Source organism: Aspergillus pseudotamarii, assembly GCF_009193445.1.
Source record: "Aspergillus pseudotamarii strain CBS 117625 unplaced genomic scaffold BDV38scaffold_85, whole genome shotgun sequence".
Classification (NCBI taxonomy): Eukaryota; Fungi; Ascomycota; class Eurotiomycetes; order Eurotiales; family Aspergillaceae; genus Aspergillus; species Aspergillus pseudotamarii.
The window spans coordinates 104,910-124,417 of NW_022475099.1; the positions used below are offsets into that span (position 1 = coordinate 104,910).

Below are 19,508 nucleotides of genomic sequence, written 5' to 3' on the forward strand. Positions count from 1 at the left end.
CCTTGTCCCCTGAGGCATTTTCCCACGTGGATCAAAGGTGTGGGGTGTGACCTGAACATATCGGGTAATACAAAGCAGCCAACTGGATTGAATTGAACATAATCGATGTCATATTTTTCCCCACCCCCTATTCGTTCCTTTTCTATATATACATTGTGCTTTCTACAAATACCGCATCCGTAGTTTTTATCACTCGAAAAAAGAAAAATAAGAAATTCGAAAGAAACGAAACATGCATCGTTGAAACAGAAAAAGGCGCTACGTTTTCAATAGATTCATGAGCTGCCTCCACGGCCACCAACATTGGCCAAGGCCTGCTTCTGGTCGTCGCTGAGCTGGACCGTGGGTAACGGCCGAGCTGTCGAGGACGCAGGCGGCGAAGGCAAGAATCCGATCGTGATCAGGTAGGCCGCGTACAGACCGACCAACTCTTCGGTCACGCCGGCCCCAGCGGAGGCATCAACGCCGGACCAGGCGGCATCTGCGCGAAGGGAAGCAGCGGCATGAACATCGTCTAGTTCGGGGGCCTTGGTGTTGGATGGGAGATCAGCGGTCACAAAGTGGTAGAGGGGCATACTAAACCCAGTCATTAGCAATTGATTTCCAAACCTTGCTGTGCGATTGACATTGAACTTACAGTGCATGCTGGGACTCAGGGTCGTCGTGCTGTCCGTCGTTGACATATTGCTCAAGCGACTGTGCCCACGGGACGTAGTCAACCTGAGGCACGTTGTAGCCGTACAGCTGCAGTGCTCCCAGGAATTGGTTGAACCGAAGACGTGGGTGTCCAGTCACCTGTGCAACACCAATAGGCGTGCATGGAGGCTGGAAGGCACCGGCGATGACAACGCGGGCAACGTGATCGACGGGGACCATATTGACAGTGTTGTTAATATTAGGACGGGCAGAAAGCTGAATACATCCCTTGATCATACGGATAAGGAAGTCATCGGTGTTCGTAGCTGGTGAGATGAGTTGTCAGCATATAGAGACTTAAGACGATGGTGCGAAGGACTTGGATACTTACTCCCGGTCTGAGAGTCACCGAGTACGTATCCAGGACGGATAATAGTTCCCTTTAATCCTCTCCTACCCGCCTCTCGGACAAGGTACTCTCCTGCCCATTTGCTCTGGCCGTAACCGGTTCCAAGGCCTACGCTGCTGCCCTCCAGATCATCATCTTCGCTGATACCGGCCCCTCCAGCCGCAATACTACGTTCAGACTCTTCGACATAGTGATCACTGTCAAGCACACTGGTAGAGCTGACAAAGGAGAACTGCTTAGGCTTTCCAGTGGAGCAAAGCTTCAGGGCGTCAATAGTACCCATAACGTTGGCAGGCTTGAGAGTAGAATAAGGATACACCCAGTGGACAAGGGCTCCGTTATGGATCACCGCATCGACACGGTTCGTCAGGTCATCCCACAGCGCTTGAGAGAGACCGAATTGAGCGTCTCCTAGGTTACCGCAGACACACTGAAGCCGGCTGGTCCATGCTTCATCCCAGAAGCCGTATGCTTGGCAGGTGGACCGGATACGCTCTAGTGCTTGCTCCTCGGTCTTTCCTCGAACCAAAGCCACAACCTTCGCCGAGGGAGACTTACGGGTGAGGAGATCGCGAAGAATATGCGCGCCCAGAAATCCAGTACCACCCGTCAGGAAGACGGTTGGCTCTCCAGAGAGAATAGGCTCTGTCCTTTCGGGGAATGCCTTGGGCAGAGCGTCTACTAGCTTCCGAGCGTCCTTGGAGTACTCGTCATCATGTGTACTAGAGGTATCTGGAGCTTCAGCGGCTGTCTTATTGTCACTGGCCGCGAAAGATTCAAAATTCAACAAGCGGTCAATCTCGGCAGCGAACCCTCTGAGGGTAGGACTGCGGAAGATGGCGTTCATACTAATGTCAACGCCACGCCACTTGCGCCGAAGATCGAAGAACATCTGCTGAGCCAGAATGCTGTGTCCTCCAAGGTCAAAGAATGAATCGTCAGGGCCAATCATGGAAGAGGTGACATTGGGGATACGCTGTGCCCAAATCTGAGCCAAAGCTTGCTCTGTCTCGGATAGGGCCTCCAGGACAGACGACTTGCGCTGAGGTGCAGCAGCACTGAGCTCCGCAGTATCTGGGAACGGCAATGCAGGCTTATCGATCTTTCCATTAGGGTTAAGGGGCATCCGCTTGAGCGGGATGAACACTGTTGGCACAGCGTATGTCGGGAGCTTGCTACGCAGAAGCTCTCGAGCATCATCACGAAGGGGCCTGAATCGAACAAGCATACCGACCATTCCTTCAGCGGAAGTGTCGTCTTCAAGGCCCTTTTCTTGCAACCACGAAGCCCACTTGCTCATATCTGGCACAAAGTAACTGACCAGAGTTGGCTCCTCGAACTTGTCTCGTCTCACCAAAGTGACATTCTCTCTCACCAATGGGTGGCGTGAAAGATGCGTATCAATCTCACCAAGCTCGATACGGAAACCTCGAATCTTCACTTGGTCATCCGCACGGCCGGAACATTCAACGTCACCGGAGGGAGTGTATCTACCAAGGTCTCCACTGCGGTACAGGCGGTCTCTTGGTCCAACATAGAATTCCCTCCAGGGCTCATTGATACCTTGCGATTGGGCTTGATCCTTCTGAACCCAAGATTGAGGGTCAACAAACCAGTTCTTGAGGAACTTCTTTTCGTTCAACTCGGGGGAGCCCAAGTAGCCTTCCGCCAAACCAGCAGCGCGAACATAGATTTCGCCCACTTCTCCGATGGCGCAAATACGGCTTGGGTCAAACCGGTTGACAACCAGCATCTGCACATCGACCATTCCCCGACCGGCTGGGATTACATCCTTCATAGTGTCCAGAAACCCTTCGTTGCTAGAGTAGCTAGGGATTTCATAATAACTAACCGCACGCTGGGTTTCGGTTGTGCCATACATGTTCACAATGTTGACATTCGGGGCCAGACCTTGCAGAGATCGGCAATCTCTCTTGATCAAGATATCACCGACGAAGAAAGCGTGGTGAAGGGCTGGGAATTGTGCGGAAGCACCACCGACCAGAATCTGACCCATGGCGGGTGTAAGATGGGTAACACTGGCACCGTATTCCCGCATCCACTCCGCAAGCCGCTCATTTTGGATGTCTTCACGTGCCGGGACTAACAACTGTGCTCCCAGGAAGAGAGGAGTAAAGATGTCTCTTTGAATGGGGTCATGGGCAATACCACTGAGCATCGTGAAACGGTCATTGGGGGTCAGCTTGAACGTTTCGGACATCCAGTCGAAATAATATGCCAAGGAGAAATGACGTCCTCTCACACCCTTAGGCCTTCCCTCCGATCCAGAGGTGAAGGACAAAGTAGGGACCGAGTCTGGACCAACCACAACACCTACAGGCTTAGATCCCAAAGGCACCTGGTTGGCTAAAACATCTTGGCCATTGATTGATCCTCCAAGGAGCGAACCGTCGTCGCAAAGTGCGAGCGCGGGGACTTCTGTGCGAAGCTCAAGGTTTTCATTGATGAAAGAGCGGACTTTTTCGGAAAGCTCACCAGAGTCCTTAGTGGCCTTCTCAATATTTATGAGCGCCCGAGGGCGAGCGACATCAAGGTAGATGCACTGTCTCTCTGGCGGATACGCGGGGTCGATGACGGAGAAAGTTGCACCAGCTTTAAGGATACCCATAACCGCCACCACAAGATCGACACCACGGTAAGCGTACACCATGACGACTTCCCCTCTCTCAATACCTGATTGGACTAAGTGGTGTGCCAGGATGTTGGAGGCCTCGTTGATTTGCCTGTACGTGAATTCGCGGTGGGGAGAACGATCGGACTTGGTTTCGACCACACAGAGCTTTTCTGGGTGTTTCTCAGCGTTCTCAGCGAAAATATCATGAATTGCGCCCCGGAACTTGGACCAATTTAGGTCAGCAGTGGGGTCTGGCAGAAGTGCCCGTTGATCATCGGTCATGAAGTCAAGGCGGCCAATTGCCTCTTCTGGGTTGCTGGTCGCATTTTCAACGATTTTGCCCAGCTGCTTCAATATCGTCGAAATCCTAGCGCTTGAGAAGAGTCTTTGGTTATAGTAGGCGCCCAGTTCCGCTTGAGACGTAGACCCTCCTGCTGCAGGCGCAACATTGACGACCAGGTCCGTGGTCTCAAATGTGTTGGCAGGGTATTCCTGAGACGCGGCGGGTGCATCGTAGGCTGCAAAGCGGAAAAGAATCGGGGATCGTTCGGATTGGGACTTGTGCTGGATGTAGGATCGTAAACTGCCCAAAGGAACAATGTCGGAGGACCCTTGGTCGAATGCCTAGAATAATAGTTAGGAAATGTCAATTATTACTATTAAACAGCTGTCACCATACCTTCTGAACCTTGGCGTACAATTGAAGGAAAGTCTCCGAGGCATCAATTGGGACCCTCAGGACGAATGGACGGCCGTCTTCGGCCGAAGTGGTACCAATGGCAATATCCTCATCGCCGGTGAGACGAGCAACAAGTACGACAAAAGCTGTCAAGAAAATGGTAAAACCAGAGGATGAGCCCGAAAGCTTCTGTAATTTTCCCTCCGTGTCTTCCGGGAGCTTGAAGGTTTCGAATGCCTCAATGGCCCTCTTGGGAAGCTCTTGGTTCTGGTTGTCGGGATAGTCCCGAGTAAGAGGACTAACAGTCAGGTTTTGTAACCTTTGAGCCCATTGCTCAAGGCGATCCTGTAGGGAGGCTGTTTCAACGCCCATGATTGCAGTGACAATGCCCTCTGAATGTCAAACTGCAGTGTAGGTTGGGGAAATAAGGACGATATTCTATTGTGACTCAGTCAATTGGAGGGGCACTAAGAGAAAAAGTGCCGATTTCGCAGCCAGTCATAGCGGCCAAGCTTCTGGAACCCCACACTCTCATCATCATCACTTACCGCCTTTCATTTCGGACTAGGCCGATTTCGGTTGGACCCAGAACGCGGTCAGGCATTCAGGCATCAGGGGAATGGAGTGGTTGTGCACATACCAAATGCATCGTTTGCTTTGCACCTTTCCTAGTCCGTCCAGCAATAGGAGGTACCTGAGGTCTCCATATTACTACCACTAAATCCAAGGTACCATCAGTGGTTTTTTTTCCCTCTCTTGAAATTACACCCACTGCAACCTACTCAATGCCAACAGTTACTTGAACCGCCATTCGTTTTCTTTCTTACGCCCCAGTTTGACAGGACTCTACCCCTTGTTGTACACTCACTTGAAATGACTAGATAATCTTATTTGTTCTTTCGAACCCGCAAATGTGATTAGCTTTTATTGCTTCCTATATCTCGATTTCTCCACTGTCCCTGAACTGCTTACAGGGACATTCGAGGCGGGTGGAGGTTTAGCCTGTCTGCCTCCTGGCTGCTGTACCCTGCATATTTGAGAACCTTTTTGTCCAATCTCCAAATTACATACGTCTCTTATCACGATGATTCCTCATAGGAGTACAGCGCTTCTCACAATAATCGTTTTTGTCGCCCTTCTTTTGGTAATATTCTCAGCATCTCCGCGCCCAGACTCTTCATCTGGAGAAGTCACTGGCCCTGCCAGTTATGTACCCCGACCTAAGTTGCCTTCGCTGAGCGATCTTCACCTACCTTCATTCCACCCGACGGTTCATACGCCGCCCGAACCACAACCAAACAGTACCAGCGGCGAGTCGAAATGGTTTAGCAATTGGGCTTGGATTAACCCGTTCTCATCTTCCGTAACCCTCGACGAGAACCGCTCCGTACTGCCTCCTTTACGACACCGACCGTTCATATACACATACTACGAACCAACCAAGGGGGATGATGAAAAGGATACGCAACAAGCCGACGCTCAGATTCTTCTTGCGTGGCGCAGAGCTTGGTTTGCGCAAGGGTTCCGCCCTGTTATTCTGGGTCGCGCAGAGGCGATGAATAATGAACTTTATTCCCTGATGCAACCCATGAAACTTACCCCTAAACTTGAGAATGAGCTGTTCCGCTGGCTCGCCTGGGGCCATATGGGCGATGGCTTACTTGCGGATTGGCACTGCTTTCCGATGGCACGATACGATGATGACCTCCTGTCCTCTTTGCGACGCGGGACCGATCCGGCTGTGATTACCCGGTTTGACCGCATTGACAGTGCGCTGTTTGCGGGAGAAAAGACACGGATCAATAACGCGATCAAGGAAGCAGTTAAGAAAGCCTCTGAAACTTCGAACTCTATGTTGGATCTGGTTCCTCCCGAGTTCTTCAGAAACGAGTCACCACCGACTTCTCTGGCTTTCTATGACTCTGCTACTATCCATTCCCACTACCCAACACTTTCAGAGGACTCTTCATCGACAGCGGGACGACTGGCGTTGGCAGAGCTCATCAATGCACATTTACATAATACCTTCCAGAACGCATTCCCAGCCGGCCTAGCTGTCTTAAAGCCTTTTACTGAACATACTACGGCTCTGGTAGAACCAGCCTTGCGGCTCGCCAAAGCCCTCGTTCAATGTCCTAAATCGCCTGTGCCATCATCTTGTCCTCCAAACCAGCCGAAGTGCCATCCCTGTGATGCAGGAAAGCCGATGCAGCTTAGCCAGCCAGCCACCTACCGAAACACGACTCGAGTGTTCACCATAGGGACACTCCCCCATCCCTACACTCTTATCAGTTTGCAGCAGGATTCGGCGGAAGTTACCACCCGACACATCCGTCGCGAGACGGAGCGTGACCCGTGGCTGACTGAAGTCACTAAGGAACAGTTGGGCGTTGACATTGGTGGATCGTCACGCGCCGTGGTCTTCAAAAAGGCCGTCGCTGATGACGCCGTGGCCGGTACTTCCTTGTGGATGACAGTTGAGTCCTTGCCTCCCGAGGCCGGGCAATCCCTCCCATCTGATCTTTTAGACGAATTCGAATGGCAGTTTGGATTCAGGATTCCTCGGGAGGATAACAATGTGGACTCTAAGAATGAAGGGGACCACAAGGAGTCCGCGCAGAATGCCAATCCTAGCCGACAAGGCGTCGCAAAGGAATATGACATCTTAAAACAGGCCCGGGAAGTCTTGAAGAGTAAGGAAACCAATCGGATTGGCATCAAAGACGTGGCAGAAGCCTGGAACCTAGCAGACACGGAAGTATGGCGATTTGTGAGAGCCTACCGGTTCGTATTCCTAGCTTACAAAATAAGACCCATCTCCACACCCCCAATCTTTTCCCCGCAGCAAAATCGCTGAGACCCGAGCTAATTACATGCATGATTTCCAGGGCCCGAAGTGTTGTGGAACGTAAGAAGTGGCAGGAGGACGAGAAAGACTTCGTTGGTGCTAAACTAAAGGATTGAATTCCTGGTGCACTGTTCCTAGCTGATTCAGTTTTATGTCCCGCTGCTCCCTATTTCCTTCGATACGGCCTTTCTTTGCCTCCTAATGCGAATTGATGTAAGTCTCTTGATCTTGTTTGTACACCACCCGGTTGGAGCATCTGGAGCGGGCGTTGGTCTGTTATTCTAATATAAATGCGAAAAGACAATAAAAAACCAAGTTACATAACTCCTACTAGTAACTAGTTACTAGTACGTAGTAGTACGTAAGAGATCACCATCACCAATGATGGAGAGGAGATTAGAGATCACATGAGGTATTGCCGATGGTTTCCGCTCCGCAGGGTTAAGCGTGGAAACCGGATGGTGGCGATCCCCGCCTGCAAGGGGTCTTGATAACGACTGTGGGGTTTCGCCTCCTCAGATAAGAAGATCGGCCATCAAACACATACTACCGCATATCCCTTTTTCGGTGTACGGCATGAATACTACCCTATACCTCCTTGATTCTCTTCCCCATTAAATAAATATATCTTCTTCGTCGGATCCTCGTCAACGTCTTCCTCCAGAGTTCGTTCTAGCTGGATAAACAACAGATAACTCTCTGGCTTGGCATTCGGATTAGATATCCCCGCACCAGACCGTCAAAGTGTTGGTTCAAACAAATCACAATGGCGCCCGGCATCCTGACGTCGCCGGGGCCTGAGGTGGCTCCCCTAAAGGCTGGTTCGCTGGCCCAGTTAACGGAGGAATGGGATGACACCATTCGCTTCTACTTGAACGGCACAAAAGTGGCCCTTGACTCCGTGGACCCGGAGCTCACACTTCTGGAATACTTAAGGGGGGTCGGTTTGACAGGAACAAAGCTTGGCTGTGCAGAGGGAGGCTGTGGTGCTTGCACTGTGGTAGGTGGTGTTCTTAATCTTGTCTTACCTGTAGGCTATCGAGGATACTGATGTCGGTAGGTGGTGTCGCACGTGAACCCTACGACCAAGAAACTCTATCACGCATCGGTAAATGCTTGTCTTGCACCAGTCATAAGTGTGGATGGAAAACATGTTATCACTGTTGAAGGCATTGGAAATGTGAAGAACCCCCACGCGGTCCAGCAACGAATTGCCATCGGTAACGGCAGCCAGTGTGGGTTCTGTACACCAGGTATAGTGATGGTATGATCCTTTCTGTCTTATTATCGAAGGACTGTGACGCCTTATCTCACGTGCTTGTAGAGTCTCTATGCCCTGATACGTAATAATCCTGAACCATCAGAACATGCTGTGGAAGAAGCTTTTGATGGCAATCTCTGCCGTTGCACCGGATACAGGCCTATATTAGACGCCGCCCAGAGCTTTAAAGCCAGTGGTGTCTGCGGGAAATCCAGTGCCAATGGCGGTCCTGGCTGTTGCATGGAAAAGCAGACTGGTTCTGGAGGATGCTGCAAGAGTTCATCCGAGACGGCGACAGCCAACGGCGATTCTTTGAAACTTACAGCGCCTGAGTTCATTAGTCATAGGCCAGACACAGAACTGATATTTCCGCCAATCCTTCACAGGCATGAGTTTCGGCCCTTGGTTTTCGGTAATAAGAGAAAGCGGTGGTACAGACCGGTTAGTTTGCAACAACTCTTGGAGATCAAGCATGTACACCCAGACGCGAAAGTTATCGGTGGCAGTACCGAGACTCAGATTGAAACAAAGTTCAAGGCGATGCGATATAGTGCTTCGGTCTACGTTGGCGATATTCCCGAGCTTCGCCAGTTCTCGTTTCAAGACAATCACTTGGAGATTGGGGCTAATGTCTCTTTGACTGATTTGGAGTCAATATGTGATGAAGCCCTGCAGCGATATGGACCTGTGCGAGGCCAGCCTTTTACTGCTATCAAGAAGCAGCTTCGGTACTTTGCCGGGAGACAAATTAGAAACGTGGCGTCTCCGGCCGGTAATTTGGCTACCGCTTCCCCTATCTCGGATTTGAACCCAGTTTTCGTGGCAACAAACACCGTACTTGTTGCCAAGTCACTAGGTGGTGATATAGAGATTCCAATGACCGAATTCTTCAAAGGTTACAGGACAACGGCACTGCCACCGGATGCTATAATCGGGTGTCTGCGCGTCCCTACTGCATCAGAGAATAGGGAGTATATACGGGCTTACAAACAGTCCAAAAGAAAGGATGATGATATCGCTATCGTCAATGCCGCCTTGCGGGTTTCGCTTTCGTCTTCACATGATGTGACGAGTGTAAACCTCGTGTTTGGCGGGATGGCCCCAATGACTGTGTCTGCACGAAAGGCAGAAGCTTTCTTAATAGGCAAGAAATTCACACATCCTGCAACCCTTGAGGGCACCATGAGTGCTCTAGAACAAGACTTTGATCTGCAGTACGGAGTGCCTGGTGGTATGGCTAGCTATCGTCGGTCTCTTGCCCTAGGATTTTTCTATAGATTCTATCATGACGTTTTGTCGGGGGTCGAGTTGAACAGTACGGACATCGACCATGACGTGATTGCTGAGATTGAAAGAGCCATCTCTTCTGGAGAAAAGGATCACGAGGCTTCCGCCGCATATCAACAACGAGTATTAGGGAAAGCTGGTCCTCATGTCTCGGCGTTGAAACAGGCAACTGGAGAAGCGCAGTACACTGATGATGTACCAGTCTTACAGAACGAGCTGTTTGGTTGCATGGTTCTTTCGACGAAACCGCATGCCAAAATAATCAGTGTTGATCCATCTGCTGCTCTCGATATCCCTGGTGTTCATGACTATGTGGATCACAGAGATCTCCCCAATCCAAAGGCTAACTGGTGGGGCGCTCCTGTGACCGATGAGGTGTTCTTTGCGGTAGATAAAGTCACAACTGCTGGACAGCCCATTGGTATGATCCTCGCAAAGTCGGCCAAAACTGCCGAAGAAGCTGCGAGAGCTGTGAAGATCGAGTATGAGGAGCTCCCGGCTATACTTACCATTGAAGAGGCCATTGAAACCGAATCATTCTTCGAACACAACCACTATATTAAAAAGGGCGACACAGAAGCGGCTTTCAGACATGCCGACCGCGTCATCACTGGCGTATCGAGGATGGGAGGCCAGGAGCATTTCTACCTGGAAACTCAAGCGTGCGTCGCCATCCCCAAACCTGAAGACGGGGAAATGGAAATTTGGAGTGGCACACAAAATCCCACTGAAACGTGAGTTCGGCATCTAAGCATTACAATAAAAGGCTAACCTTGCTATAGTCAAACATACGTTGCTCAGGTCACGGGGGTGGCGGCCAACAAGATAGTCTCAAGAGTTAAGCGACTAGGTGGTGGATTTGGTGGTAAAGAGACTCGGTCAATTCAACTCGCTGGCTTATGTGCGACGGCTGCAGCAAAAACCAGACGGCCCGTTCGATGCATGCTTAACCGTGATGAAGATATTATAACTTCAGGCCAGCGTCACCCGTTCTACTGCCGTTGGAAGGTTGGTGTGACCAACGAAGGGAAACTCCTTGCTCTCGATGCTGATGTATATGCCAACGGTGGACACACACAAGACCTTTCTGCCGCAGTTGTGGACAGGTCCTTGTCACATATTGACGGAGTGTATAACATCCCGAATGTTCATGTCCGGGGTCGTATATGCAAGACAAATACAGTGTCAAACTCCGCGTTCCGTGGATTCGGTGGACCACAGGGCATGTTCATGGCAGAAAGTTTTATGTCGGAGATCGCGGATCATCTGGATATTCCAGTTGAAAAGCTTAGGATGGACAATATGTATAAGCCCGGAGACAAGACCCACTTTAACCAGGAGCTCAAAGACTGGCATGTTCCTTTGATGTATAATCAAGTCTTGGAGGAGAGCTCGTATATGGAACGTCGGAAAGCCGTGGAGGAATACAATAAGAAGCACAAGTGGTCGAAACGTGGCATGGCTATCATTCCGACAAAATTCGGCATCTCCTTTACGGCATTGTTCCTGAATCAAGCTGGAGCTCTCGTTCACATCTACCATGACGGGAGCGTTCTTGTTGCCCACGGCGGTGTTGAAATGGGCCAGGGGCTGCATACTAAGATGACTATGATTGCGGCAGAAGCATTAGGCGTTCCTCAGTCAGACGTTTTCATTTCCGAAACAGCCACAAACACAGTTGCAAATACCTCGTCTACAGCTGCATCGGCCAGTTCCGACCTCAATGGTTATGCTATCTTCAATGCATGTGAGCAACTCAACGAGCGCCTCCGGCCTTATCGGGAAAAGATGCCGAATGCCCCAATGAAAGAACTCGCCCATGCAGCTTACTTTGACCGAGTCAATCTCTCCGCTCAGGGATATTATCGTACTCCAGATATCGGCTATGTCTGGGGCGAGAACACAGGCCAAATGTTTTTTTACTTCACACAGGGTGTGACAGCCGCCGAAGTTGAGATTGACACACTAACCGGCGATTGGACTCCGCTACGTGCAGACATCAAGATGGATGTCGGCCGCACTATCAATCCCTCTATCGACTACGGACAGATAGAGGGAGCCTTCATCCAAGGTCAAGGTCTCTTTACGACCGAGGAAAGCCTCTGGCATCGTGCCTCAGGCCAGGTTGTCACTAAGGGGCCCGGAAACTACAAGATTCCCGGGTTTCGAGACATTCCCCAGGTTTTCAACGTTAGCCTTCTCAAGGATGTCGAATGGGAAAATCTTCGTACAATCCAACGATCTCGTGGTGTCGGTGAACCACCACTTTTCATGGGAAGTGCTGTGTTCTTTGCTATCCGCGACGCTCTGAAAGAGGCACGGAAGCAGTACAATGTTCACGAGGTCCTCAGTCTACGAAGTCCGGCTACCCCCGAACGGATTCGGGTCAGCTGCGCTGATCCCATTATCGAACGGGCAAGAGTCCTGCCTAAGGAGGGAGAGAAGAGCTTTTTTGTTGAGATTTAAACATTCCTATGTTACTACGCATTTTAATCATTTGTATCATTTTCCAATAAATTCTACAGCGTCATGATTTAGCTATGAAATTGAGTTGAGAAAGAAAGCCCTTCACGAATGTATCCACTGCTATATAGAATGTATGGTATCTGTTCTGTTCCTTGAGAAGGTGCATACGTAGTTCTACTGCATCTACACTATCCAAAAAATTTGGTATTCGTACAACTACACGGCTCAGGTATCATTTAATATGTATTTAGTGATCGACAAAGAACAGTGAGAAATTATGCCAAGTGCCTGCGCATCTATATGGTCTTCAAATAAAATAAGAAAGGAAAGACACGACTTCGCTTGTGGATATACCCGTATATCCAACGCCGACCTGAACTGTATTTAACAGAAGGGAAAGATCAAAAAAGAAAGACAAAGTCGCTGGTACAACAATCGTAGCTACTGCGTGTATCAACGTTTCTCGATTCCATATTCAATATAGCTACTTCCACGCAGATCAGATGTCCCATCAACCTTGAGTGCCCTTTGGCCAGCGTATCCCATCTTTTCATCTTCATGGAAATCACCGACGACGGGTGGGGTATTCAGGGCGACTTCATACCGAGGAGCGGGTTGCGAGGCGGCCTTTGTATTGGGAATAGCAGTCAGTGGGACCTCGGTGAAGCCGTTGACATCTGGGTTATTGTTTATGGGGGCGCCACCACCCTCGCCGCGGTTTTTGTCCCGTCCCCAGAAAAGGATCATAGCGCGGATGAGGCCAAAAAGAAAATTAATGAACCATATGCCCAGTACGCAAGCCGATATTATGGTTTCTATCCGGATGCCTTCTTTGATATTATTGAGGACACGCATGACAACTTCCGTGATTTTGTCGGACGTCGTGTCACCTGGGTTGGCGAGGAAGCTGTCGGATGCGCTTGTACTGTTGTTGATGCTGCTGTCAGCACCCTTTGAAAGAACATCGTTGGGTACACGTGGGAAGTCAACGTGAGCATGGTCATGGACCCAGGTAAGGCCTTTTTGGACAGATGCCACCTTGAGACCGATCAAGCAATTGAAGACGTCCTGCAGGGGGCTATACAGGATGGTGCCTCCGAACGTGTCGTTGAGGACTCCTGTTGTCTTGTCGACGAAGGCGTTCAAAGTATCGTTCACGGCTGTTGTACTAGTGTTTACCCAGCCGAGGACGTTCCTGTTGATATCATTGCTCATGCCGTCGATGACTCCGTTGGTGTCGTTCGCCCATTTGGCGGACGTGTTTTGTAAAGAAGTGACCACTTTCTCAGCAAACTCGCCGACTTCGCTAGTTAGTTCCGGTACTGTCCTCTCAACAGCCTTTAGTAGCAAATACTGGCAAAGGCAAGCGAAGAGCCCCGCAAGGGCGAGGCACAGGACGAATAGAGCGGCCGGTGAAGTTGCGTATGCAATGGCCCACCGCACCAATATTTGCCTGCGACTATTGCTGAACCTGCTTGCCGCTTTGATACCTGCACCCGCGGTGTAAGGGCGGGAAACAATGTAGACAACATCCATCGGATCATGCGCATCCTTTCGGACAATCTGAGAGCGCTCTTTCATAGTGCGCCAACGACGTATCTCCTGCCAAGCTACCGGAACACAAACAAGAGTTGCAGCGATGATCAGAACAGCGAGGAAGATCTTGCGAGCAGCTACGATGGTTTCAGCAACCTTTTTGAAGAATGTATTGATCCCATTGTTCTCGTCACAGAAGGTCAGCTGTTCCTTCGCAGGAACAGGTAACGCTGAGCGCTCGAAGGTGTAATTGCCCAAAGACCCATTAATGAGGCTCTTGACTTCTTCAAAAGGAAGCTTCAAGACGTCGGTGACAAATTTGTCGACCTCATCAAACGTTGGGATGGAACTGTTGATCTTGTCGATAGTGTCGTTGATTGATCCTGGGAGGTGGATGTCCTTCAACTCGTCCACGCTCTTTGAGATGTCAAGCTTCGGCACTTCTCCACCGAAAGCGCTCGCAACTTTATTGATTCCACTCAAAAATTTGTTCAGGCCAGATTCAAAAGTTTCGACAGCCTTACCGATGTCCTCACCGACCGTTTGGACTGTCTTGTTTAAGAATTCGGTGGTATCTTCTATCACGCCGAGCGCAGCTTGAGTGCTGCCTCTGACAACCATCGTGAATAAGCAGAGGTACGTTTGATACATCACTTTGATAAAAAAGATTATCAGCGCTTCGACTCCAGTGATCGTGAGCAACAGCATAGATATGAGGCCGTTAACCGCTGCCTCAACACTAGAGGCCGTAAGCTCATTCACTCCCTGGGACAGATAATGGGGCATTGAAGCCATCGAACTCCCCATCGTCTCCACTGACGTGCAGGCAGATTGGGCTTCGCGCTTAGCTACGTCCATGTCTGACTGCATCCCAGCTGCCGCTATCAAAACTCGGACTAGGACAAGGAGCAGCAAGATCGTCCAGCGGTTGAGCCACACTTGTGATAAACGAGCTCGCAATCCCAGATATGGTGTAATACCATCGGGGTGCAGTGGTACGGCACGTCCAGGACCGCCATTTGGATCATGCGCGCCATACGGCGGGAGGAGCGGGAAAATAGATCGTCCAGACTTTGAAAACACCATATCGACGGAGTGAATTGGAGTATAGAGGTGGGGTCTGAAAGAGACTGATGCCTTCTGGATGGCACAGGCAGGACAAGATACGTTTGAGCAGTGGTGTTGACAAGTCCGTGGACGGGATTGTATTATTCAGGAACGAAAGGTAGTTGTATATCAAAGAGTAAGTGCCGGCCAGCAGCAACCTTTTCCAGTTGAACAGGGGACAGATTATAGGAGAGCCATCACACAAAGTTGTATATACTGCTAATTGTAGAAGAGGAATGGGTGCAGTGACAAGGGAAACGTGTTGGTGTTATGCATAGAATAGGGACAATAGCTCAATATAACGGGTCCAACAATAAAGAAGAGGCCCACCTTTTTATTATTCTTGAAAGGTCAAGCGATCGCCTGGGAATTTTGCAAAACAAGCAAAGCAAAATAGTGAATGGACTGGGGGGGGGTAAAAGCCGTCTTTGGGCGTTAACAGACGGCGACGTCCACCCGGGGGCATGGCTATACGGACCACTCATAATCCGTAGGCATGAAAATAGAAGCCTACCGACACGGGGATTAGCAGAAGTTTCTGCAGAAGTTTGTTTCACTTTGTGCATGATTAGTGGGCGGCTCTTCTCAGTGGTTTCTGCAGAGCGCTGGCAAAAACCAAGATTTCCTCAGGCTGGTACCCTCGAAGCCGGCGCTTAGAGTCCCTGGTCTGTCCACCAATCCTTTATTCCCGGTCAACCGTTGCCAAACAATGCGAGATGTTTCTTCTAATAAAAGACTTAGTCTCCCCATTATGTGGAGCAATGGGTCAGGCATGGATGAAGACTTTGCTTGTTGCCTTGCAACACTTCTCGTTCCATCTCGCGCTAGGGTGCCAACGACTGGACTGCGTATTAACAGACGAACTGGATGCAAATTAGCCGCCCTTCATTTCTGTGCACAGGCCTGGTGTCATAGATGAGACTCTAGGGCTGGTAGAAGTTGATAAAAATAAATCTGAGAACAGTGGTAGTAGATCGTGAATGGAAAACTTGAGAAAGCGAGCGGGGGGAAAGACTGGCAAATACTCTTATGTATTCAGCCACACGTGATGGGCACTCTGGAGTCTTACATGTTTTGAGAGCTACAAAAGAAACTCCAATTTTTGACAAGCTAACGTATTTATATACTAGGCGAAGCGTTCTCCAGACATCCTTCCGTATGATATGCGACAGTCACAGAGAAGTCGGTACATCATGGTCAGGGCTCATAAATTAGTTCTCTAGATACCTGAGGCGTATATGATTGCTCCAGCAAGGAGATCCTCTACACTGGCCAACCTGGACAAAAGAGTTAGTGCAGAGGTTAAACTATAGAAAGTAATATGGGCAGTCTATATAGGCCATGCCACGGTCACCTTTGTCGCCATTGTTGTTGCATGAATGTGAAAGAGCAGAAACTATACAGTTCATCAACACGGTCGCCATGGACGCAGTTTAAGGCTCGGCAACACAAGCAAAAGAAATGATTTCCTTCATGACATCAGTCATAGCAAGCACTCATTGAAACATCTATCTCAGGGGGGATGTAAAAGACCACCGTTGGGACGATTATGGTCTCCATCAATCTCTAGGACTACCATAGAGAACTTCTGTGATATACAATTGATCTTAACCCTAACAAAATGTACTCAATCACCTCTCTTTAGAGTTACCTATCACCTAACACCTCTTGGGACATTTTATTTACTCTGTTGGTTTTCCCTCTTTTTGAATCCCCATTTGAGGATGTGCGAAGAGCTTGTCAAGATGGAATTACCCCCAGGCTCTTCAGATCTGGTTGCTTATCCAGACAGTAAGGTGGACATTGGAGACCAAGAACAATCTCCAGAAGAGAAATCCTTGCCAGGGGACATAGACTCAATAGGAGACGCAATCTCTTTACGTGGGCTTAAGGAAAAGGCAGGTCGGCAGGAAGTGCAGCAACTGAACGAGATTTCTGACTTCACTGTCACTGACTCTGACAAAAACGTGACAACAAACACAAGCCAGGAACCTACCCCTATGACTACTTCTTCTCCTTCTTCTCCTAAGGACGAAATGGTTCTTTGTTCTGGTCAGTTTATCTCCTGTGACTTGACTTTTCCCTATTTGTTCTGACCCCTCTGGCTCTGTATGGATACAGGAGTGCTAACCAGAAGTCTTACAAAATAGAAGTAAACTACCAAGAGGCCTTGGAGAAGAAGAAGATCCGTGCAGAAGCTATTACTTTCCTCCGTGCTCGGGCGCAGGCGCGTCTGGCCCGGTTGGACGCATTGTCTGAGGAAGTTTTGCTAAGCCGAACGAGCGAGCAGTATCAATACCACCCCAACGAGCGTAACAGCGTGTCAATCTCTCCCCAGGTCCTTGCCGAACCGAGCATTACATCTGCCGTCAAGATGGAGCCAGTCCAGGCAGCTAAGAAAAAGAAGACGAAGAGCAAGAGGATGCCTAAGACGCGAGTGCCTCTTGATATGAGAAACACTGACTCTCCCAACAATCACACGTTGAACCCGGCTAGTCTAAGTGTGCGTGTGTTGAATGTGCAGCCCTTACGCAAGGAGGCAACTCCTAGTGATGCCCCGTCTTATTCGACTCGATTTCAGGATCTGTCGGAGCCCAGCCCATCCCCATGCTGTCAGGAAGCTGATCTCAAGACTGAACATTCCGACTCTACTGCACCGGGAAAGGACTTCGCAGCCCCTTCTGCGACTCAATATGAGAACCGATTGCAAGTCGAACACAAGGATACGACCGATTGTCACGAAGGTTACTCGACGGGGCAGACCTACCGGGATGCACTTCTAGGTACAATGGATCGCAGAGACAAAAGGCACGTCTCATGTACAGATACGGCGACAAAAGGTGGCATAACAGAGCACAACGGTGCGCTACATGCACATCCAACCCCGCTCGCAATCGAAGAGTGGCCGAGTATCACTGGAGGTACACCTGCTGAGAGAGATACACGTGATACAAGTCCCAAGGCTGCTTCCTCGATCGATTTAGGACAAGATGAGGAGGTACCAAGCGCAGGATCTTCCACCTGTGCTCAGCCATCGTACAGTGGTCACCCTACACGCAAAAATAAGGCTTCTTCAAAAGAAAAGCTACCTCCTATACAAGAAGTGATAAGTGAGACGTTTCAGGGTTATGCACATGTAAAACCGCCCTCTCCTCATACTGAGCGAGGTAGCATATCTGGCGAGATTCAAAGTCACCTTACATGTACACCAAAGTCCTCAAAATCTACCTCCACAGGTTGGACCAGCGCCGAACCTCAGGGCACGCCACAGACCGAATCCTCTGAGATCGAAGCCACGGAAACCAAGAACCACCACCAGAAGATCTTCACCGAGACAGGAACTGTTGTGATCTCCCAAACAAAGAGCAGCCATGCACACCCCTCGTCATCTTTGAGCCTTGAGAGACCAGGTCGATGTACCACAACCGCGCAAAAGTACATATCCACCCAGAAACCAGAAGGATTTTTCTGGCAGCTCGATAGTCATGGATTTCCCTGCGCGAAGGCAGGATGTGAAAAGCGTTGTAACTTATGGGATGGTGCAACTGTCATCTGCCCTCGATGCGGGCCATTCTCTGAAATTCGTTATTGCTGCAAAGAGCACCTCCTGGAAGACATAAAATATCATTGGCTATACTGCGGACAGATGACTTTTGAACATCCTTGCCGAGAGAATTCGATCCCCGGGGATGTGCGAGATGGGCTACCCTTGGTTCCTTGTCTACACCCTTATGATACACCTGAACGTCATCGTCAGGCCGTGTATTTCAATGCAGAGGTTCGTGAGGGGGATTATTTCATCTTCTCAGACTGGACCGATCTGGTGAAAGCCGGCTTCCCAGAGAGCAATGTCGAGGTGCGGTGTTCAAGTCAAGTCATCTATACCATTAGGTTCGAAGATGCAAGTGAGAAAGACCGGTTTCGTCGTGCTCTAGCGACATGCCTCTTCAGTACGTCGACTTCCTTGATCTACCATTGATACTTACTAATCACCTATTTCCTTGCAGTGACAATCGAAGTTACCGAACTTGTAGATTTTCTATTCCGGCTAATTCGAGACAAACTCCGATCACAGACCGCCCCCATAGAGCTTGAAGCCACGCTCAAGTATCAATTTCAACAAGAATTCTGCGTGACCATACAGCCACATATCACCGGAGAGAGACACGCCTGTGTGACGGATTGGGATGGAAGGAACCGCCGTAATTGCCAGGATGCTATCTGCAGAGCTGAATACCGTCGTTTGCTTGGATCCCTTGGGGGAAAGGGTCATTGTCAGCTCATTGATCACTTGGAAGGCAGTTACTGGATTCTTCGAGCGGCAAGAACCACCCATCCGGATGTAACTGATGCCAAAGCGCGTATGTGTGGAGAGGGCTTCAGCGACGTCGCGGATGAAGATAGAAGAGAGTTCCGCCGGGGCGCAGGATGGGATGGTGCTGGGACTGGGGATATGGAGATCGAGGGATTCAATGATGATTGACTAGTTCTTCATCCAGCGAAAGGGTTTGGACCACACCGCCGCAGTCTAGAGTCTGGAACTCTAGAGGCAGCTGCAATAGCCGACACCCTGTTCCAGGTTTGTTTTTGGTGATCCCTTCCATCCTTCTCAAATCGATCTTTTATTGATCATTCTTCAGAAGT

At 49.8% G+C, this 19,508-nt stretch overlaps 5 protein-coding genes across 5 annotated transcripts; 3 read left to right on the plus strand and 2 right to left on the minus strand.

Annotated features, from left to right (window-relative positions):
* Positions 1 to 44: 44 nt before the first annotated feature.
* aarA (L-aminoadipate-semialdehyde dehydrogenase) lies at positions 45 to 4,731 on the minus strand (the record flags this gene model as incomplete). The annotated part of the gene is made up of 4 exons (XM_032063059.1): positions 45 to 576; positions 638 to 962; positions 1,028 to 4,304; positions 4,360 to 4,731. The coding sequence occupies 4 exons, from the start codon at positions 4,729 to 4,731 to the stop codon at positions 276 to 278; spliced, it is 4,275 nt and encodes a 1,424-aa protein (XP_031908420.1). The 3' UTR covers positions 45 to 275.
* A 356-nt stretch (positions 4,732 to 5,087) lies between these two features.
* Positions 5,088 to 7,624, plus strand: BDV38DRAFT_213074 (uncharacterized protein). Its single transcript, XM_032052648.1, has 2 exons — positions 5,088 to 7,143; positions 7,248 to 7,624. The coding sequence occupies exons 1-2, from the start codon at positions 5,444 to 5,446 to the stop codon at positions 7,321 to 7,323; spliced, it is 1,776 nt and encodes a 591-aa protein (XP_031908421.1). The 5' UTR covers positions 5,088 to 5,443; the 3' UTR covers positions 7,324 to 7,624.
* A 19-nt stretch (positions 7,625 to 7,643) lies between these two features.
* On the plus strand, positions 7,644 to 12,339 carry BDV38DRAFT_261525 (putative xanthine dehydrogenase HxA). Its single transcript, XM_032056022.1, has 4 exons — positions 7,644 to 8,207; positions 8,268 to 8,471; positions 8,532 to 10,489; positions 10,538 to 12,339. Exons 1-4 carry the CDS (start codon positions 7,974 to 7,976, stop codon positions 12,219 to 12,221), a joined length of 4,080 nt encoding a protein of 1,359 aa, XP_031908422.1. The 5' UTR covers positions 7,644 to 7,973; the 3' UTR covers positions 12,222 to 12,339.
* Positions 12,340 to 12,447: 108 nt separating this feature from the next.
* On the minus strand, positions 12,448 to 14,988 carry prm1 (pheromone-regulated protein PRM1). The gene has a single exon (XM_032052653.1). The coding sequence runs from the start codon at positions 14,841 to 14,843 to the stop codon at positions 12,675 to 12,677; it is 2,169 nt and encodes a 722-aa protein (XP_031908423.1). The 5' UTR covers positions 14,844 to 14,988; the 3' UTR covers positions 12,448 to 12,674.
* A 1,621-nt stretch (positions 14,989 to 16,609) lies between these two features.
* Positions 16,610 to 19,347, plus strand: BDV38DRAFT_275200 (uncharacterized protein; the record flags this gene model as incomplete). Its single annotated transcript, XM_032057977.1, has 4 exons — positions 16,610 to 16,916; positions 17,015 to 17,974; positions 18,101 to 18,814; positions 18,872 to 19,347. The coding sequence occupies 4 exons, from the start codon at positions 16,610 to 16,612 to the stop codon at positions 19,345 to 19,347; spliced, it is 2,457 nt and encodes an 818-aa protein (XP_031908424.1).
* Between the last annotated feature and the right edge of the window lie 161 nt (positions 19,348 to 19,508).

Bases quoted from the DNA above. Each gene is read 5' to 3' on its own strand.
- BDV38DRAFT_261525 (XM_032056022.1), top strand. From the start codon at position 7,974: ATGGCGCCCGGCATCCTGACGTCGCCGGGGCCTGAGGTGGCTCCCCTA. The intron at 8,208-8,267 runs GTAGGTGGTGTT...TGATGTCGGTAG, and splicing joins GCTGTGGTGCTTGCACTGTG to GTGGTGTCGCACGTGAACCC. The intron at 10,490-10,537 runs GTGAGTTCGGCA...ACCTTGCTATAG, and splicing joins ACACAAAATCCCACTGAAAC to TCAAACATACGTTGCTCAGG.
- prm1 (XM_032052653.1), bottom strand. From the start codon at position 14,843: ATGGTGTTTTCAAAGTCTGGACGATCTATTTTCCCGCTCCTCCCGCCG.
- BDV38DRAFT_213074 (XM_032052648.1), top strand. From the start codon at position 5,444: ATGATTCCTCATAGGAGTACAGCGCTTCTCACAATAATCGTTTTTGTC. The intron at 7,144-7,247 runs GTTCGTATTCCT...CATGATTTCCAG, and splicing joins CGATTTGTGAGAGCCTACCG to GGCCCGAAGTGTTGTGGAAC.